This window comes from Propithecus coquereli, unplaced genomic scaffold (genome assembly GCF_000956105.1).
Source record: "Propithecus coquereli isolate 6110/MARCELLA unplaced genomic scaffold, Pcoq_1.0 Scaffold302, whole genome shotgun sequence".
NCBI lineage: Eukaryota > Metazoa > Chordata > Mammalia > Primates > Indriidae > Propithecus > Propithecus coquereli.
This window is the reverse complement of record NW_012148642.1, coordinates 2,631,233-2,635,717: the sequence shown is the minus strand read 5'-3', so window position 1 is coordinate 2,635,717 and position 4,485 is coordinate 2,631,233. Positions and strand designations below refer to the sequence as shown.

Here is a 4,485-nt window from a genome sequence, read left to right as displayed (position 1 = left end):
CGGCGTAGCGGTGCTGTTCGGAGGGTACAGCCTTTGGAGCTGTAACGCAGGCTTTTGTTCTCTGAACTACAACTCCCACTATGCCGCAGCCCTCATCTTGGTGCTAGGTGTGGTTTCCCAGGATAGGATAAAAGGAAATTTAAGTGACGATGACGTACCAAAGAGGAAAAAAATTGAATACGTTGTTTAAGGGCGTCGTTCACAGAAGCCCCAGTGGCCTAATGGATAAGGCATTGGCCTCCTAAGCCAGGGATTGTGGGTTCGAGTCCCATCTGGGGTGGATTAGCTTTTCGTCTTTAAAATTCTCTCTTCCTTTCTTAAACAATTATAGCAAAATCTGCCAACTTAATTTTACTTTTTCCAAATGAGAAGCGTGTATGCGTGCTTTTACTACATGTTGGGGTGCAGTTCTCGAAAACCGGCATGCTCCTTTTCCTTCGTCTGAGCCGTAGGTCCCGTAGTCTGTCAATATGTTGAATTTTGATATCTCTTCTAGAAATCATTACAAAAATATTTCCTCAGCGTGTTCCATATCAACCCGCTAGGCCCGGTTATCCGGAGAGTCAGTGGTCGGTCACCTGGAGGCGTCTTAAATGACGTAGTCAGGAAAGGACCTCCTTTCCCCTCGCCTGCCGTTCTCGGGGTTTCAGGATCTGGTACTCAGTTAGATTCGGCCTTCGTTTGCTTTTCTCTTAACTCGTTAGGGCGCCGCTCGGCGTTCGATTAATATGTCTTGGCAAAATAGGGAAGTGAGACGTTCCACGGCCCGTCAGTCGATAGGGGGAGCTGGTCTGGGTCCGACCCTACCATTAAGCGCCTAGGTGCGGGTGGGCGCGCGCAGTGACGGGGTTAGCAGGGGTTTGTCAAGCACTAGGCTCCAAGAGCAGGAAAATGGCGGCCTTAGGGTCACCAGCGCGCACTTTGCGAGGCCTTCTGCGGGAGTTGCGCTACCTGAACGCAGCTACCGGTCGACCCTATCGCGACACCGCGGCCTATCGGTACCTCATGAAGGCTTTTCGTGCACATCGGGTACGGAAGCCATGTCCCGGGTGCTCCACGTCCCAGGAAGGGAGGAAGAGTGGGGTGTGGGCGAGGGTAGGGAGCGCTGAGTGTCCTCCTGCATTTCTGAGGCCGACCCTCCACCGAGCCCTGCGCGGACCCAACTCAAGCCCTGGGCTCCATGCTCTGGCCTACACCCCGGGACCAACCAAGGCCTGGCAGGGCGCAAAGTCGCCCTGGGGACGTCGTTCCTGACCTCCAGAGGGGTGGAGCCGCCCCGAAGGACTTCATTGGCTGGTCTGTGGCCTGTGCGGAGGGGAAAGTGGGAGGAAAGTGGAATGGAGGAAATGGAGGGGGAAAGAACGAAGATGGGCTTGGTGAAGGGAGGCGCGCCACTAGACTAAGACATAGCGTCTGTTCAACACTCTGCTCACCCTTACCCTAGAAGAACTATTCCGAGAAGCAATTTTTTGAGGCAGAAAAAAACTATAGGAAGGTGAGGAATATTGGGAGCTTCTTGAAGAGCAGGAACTTTTATTTATGTTGTAGTCCCCTGAGCCACTTAAGAAAATGGTGCCTTGTAAAGCGGTGCTAGAAACCTGTAACGAGGTGGTACCATCAGTTAAAGCATTAGCTTGGTATATGACCAGAAACATTTTTTACTTCTGTAGCGTATAAATCTAAACTTGCGGGAGGCCATCCCCTGGGAAATACCGTCGTGAAACCAACGCTCTATGTCCCCCTTAGGCAAGAGCCCGTGGAATATACTTTCATTTTTCAAATGGGGAAGTTGAGGTTCAGGGGCAGTGACCTGTACAAGGACTCGTAGAACAATAACTAGAACCTAGGTTACCAGGCTCTCAGATAGGATTCTTACACTTAATTGCTGCCTTTGGCATTACGGATCTGGCTTGGAAAGAAGTTGCAACCTATCTCAGAAATAGTAAATTGGAGAGTCCCTAAAGCTTGGGCTTCAGGGAAGGACACTTGATATCCTTGAGCAATATGGAAAAAGGGAGACCCATCATCTTTTTTTTTTTTATTTTTTTTGGCAAAAGTCTAGTCTCACTGTGTTGCCCGGGCTAGAGTGCCGTGGCGTCATCCTAGCTCACAGCAACCTCAAACTCCTGGGTTCAAGCGATCCTCCTGCCTCAGCCTCCCGAGTAGCTGGGACTACAGGCATGCGCCACCATGCTCGGCTAGTTTTTTCTATATATTTTTAGTTGTCCAATTAATTTCTTTCTATTTTTAGTAGAGACGGGGTCTCGCTCTTGCTCAGGCTGGTTTCGAACTCCTGAGCTCAAACAATCCGCCCTCCTCTGCCTCCCAGAGAGCTAAGATTACAGGCGTGAGCCACCGCGCCCAGCCGAGACCCATCATCTTGACTGTTGAATTTCTGAGCCATGGAAGTCAGAATGCAAAATTTTGGAACTAAAATTCACCTAGTTTTTAAAAAATCACAATGTTAGGGACTATGCTAGGAACTTGGGCTAAACACAAAGAATAAGATACACTTGGTCCTATCATTTAAGCAGCTTATAATCCACCTGAGGAGCCCTGTAATGAAGCACTTAGAACAAATAAGTGCTAGAGGTGTAGACAACAGGGGGCCGCGGTATAAAGAAAGGGCAGTTAGGGAAAGCTTTCAGAAATACATTAATTGGGGACCTGAAGGATAAACTGCAGTTAGCAAGTAAATGGGGGTTAGGGAAGTTGAAGATCCAGGTATAAAAGCTACAGAATTGAAAGCCTGGAGGGAAGAAGAATTGACTGTTGAAAATGGTTGAGTCTTAGGGTGTGGAAGAAGGGGTGGTAGGCAGGAATTTAAATTTTATTGTAGGTATAATGAGAGGCCATTCTAAGATTTGTAAGGAGGTGACATGATTATATTAATAGTTGTGCCTTATGGAAGTAACATTACTCTTGAGAGAGACTTGGTAATGGCTCTGAAACTCCTTGGAAATACATATGAAATTCATGCTAAAAATTCTAGAAACACCACTGTGGAATGCATATGAGGATATGGGGAATGGTTTCTATTCCCTTTTGGCTCAGAGCTAACTCAGTGACTGTGTATGCCTATTTTCTCTATCCTTTCCCTAGGGAGAAGGGAGGAACCTTCGGGAAAATGTAGTGTTCAATGTATTTGGTCTCTTTTGGTCTCTGTGGTTCATTTACTGTGTCCTGTATGCTGCTGACCCTCTTCTAACATCTCATGACTCAGGCTCAGCCAAATCAAGATCAGTATTCTCCTATCCTACATTAATCTACAATTCCTGTTTGAAATACTACAGATTGGGGTTTATATAATAGAAGTGGATGCCACCCTTTGTTAATACTTTGATATTGGTGTCAATGTGAAAGTCTCATAAAATTTTAATTAAAAAGTTAAATTTGGCTGGGTGCAGGGGCTCACACCTGTAATCCTAACACTTTGGGAGGCTGAGGTAGGAGGATCACTTGAGGCCGGGAGTTTGAGACCAGCCTGGGCAACATAGTGAGACCCGGTCTCTACAAAAAATAAACAAAATTAGCCAGGTGAGTGTTACAGTTTATGCCTGTAGTCCCAGATACTTGGGAGGTTGAGGCAGGAGGATCCTTTGAACCCAGGAGTTTGCAGTGAGCTGTGACGATATCACTGCACTCTAGCTGGAGGCAACAGAACAAGACTCTGTCTCAAAAAAATAAAAAAGTTAAATTTGATTAAACCAGATGAATTCTATGTTTGAACAGCTAATAAGTGCCGCATTCACACATGTCATCTGCAGATCTTAAACCACACATTCTAATTTTCAGATTCTAGTCCTAGATACTCATGTAGGGAAGGAAAGGGGATGATGTAGGCAGTGGTGCCCAGAAACTAATCCACACTTAGACATGGCTCCTTCAGTCATTCAAGACTGTGTACACATACCCACCTCACCATTCCTTTCTCACAACCTCAGAACACAAAACCGGTCAAGTAAAAGACAATGTATTGACTTAATCTCAAAATTAAGTATGATGAAAAAACAAAGTTTGGAGTCATTGGGAACTCCAGAATGGATATGGAGTTTCCAGCTTCTTAAAGTCATTAGAATCTGGATTTTTCAGATGGATAAGTAAATTGTGAAAGCAAGTACAGTCATCCCTCAGTATCTGGTGGGGTCTGATTCCAGAACCCTCCTGCCCACCCCCAGAATACCCACATCCAAAGATGCTCAAGTCCTTGACATAAAATGGCATAGTATTTGCACAGAACATAAGCACATCCTCCTGTATACTTTAAATCATCTCTGGATTACTTATAATACCTAATATAATGTAAATGCTTTATAAATAGTTAATGTATTGTTTAGGAAATAATGACAAGGAAAAAAAAGTTTGTACATGTTCAGTATAGACTCAAACATTCTTGTTTCTTTCTATTTTTGATCCGAGGTTGTTTGAATCCAAGGATACAGAATCCACAGATACAGAAGGTTGACTGTATAATTAAGTAATATA

At 45.3% G+C, this 4,485-nt stretch overlaps 1 protein-coding gene and 1 non-coding gene across 2 annotated transcripts in view; both read left to right on the top strand.

Annotated features, from left to right (window-relative positions):
• Positions 1-207: 207 nt before the first annotated feature.
• Positions 208-280, top strand: TRNAR-CCU. The gene has a single exon. It is a non-coding gene; the product is annotated as a tRNA-Arg (tRNA).
• Positions 281-751: 471 nt separating this feature from the next.
• The window catches only part of LOC105814703 (chromosome unknown open reading frame, human C7orf55), an 8,492-nt gene continuing 4,758 nt past the window's right edge, over positions 752-4,485 (top strand). Inside the window, exon 1 of the mRNA XM_012649776.1 lies at positions 752-1,029. Coding sequence (XP_012505230.1) covers positions 892-1,029 — 138 coding nt within the window. The 5' untranslated portion in view covers positions 752-891. The remainder of the gene's footprint in view (positions 1,030-4,485) is intronic.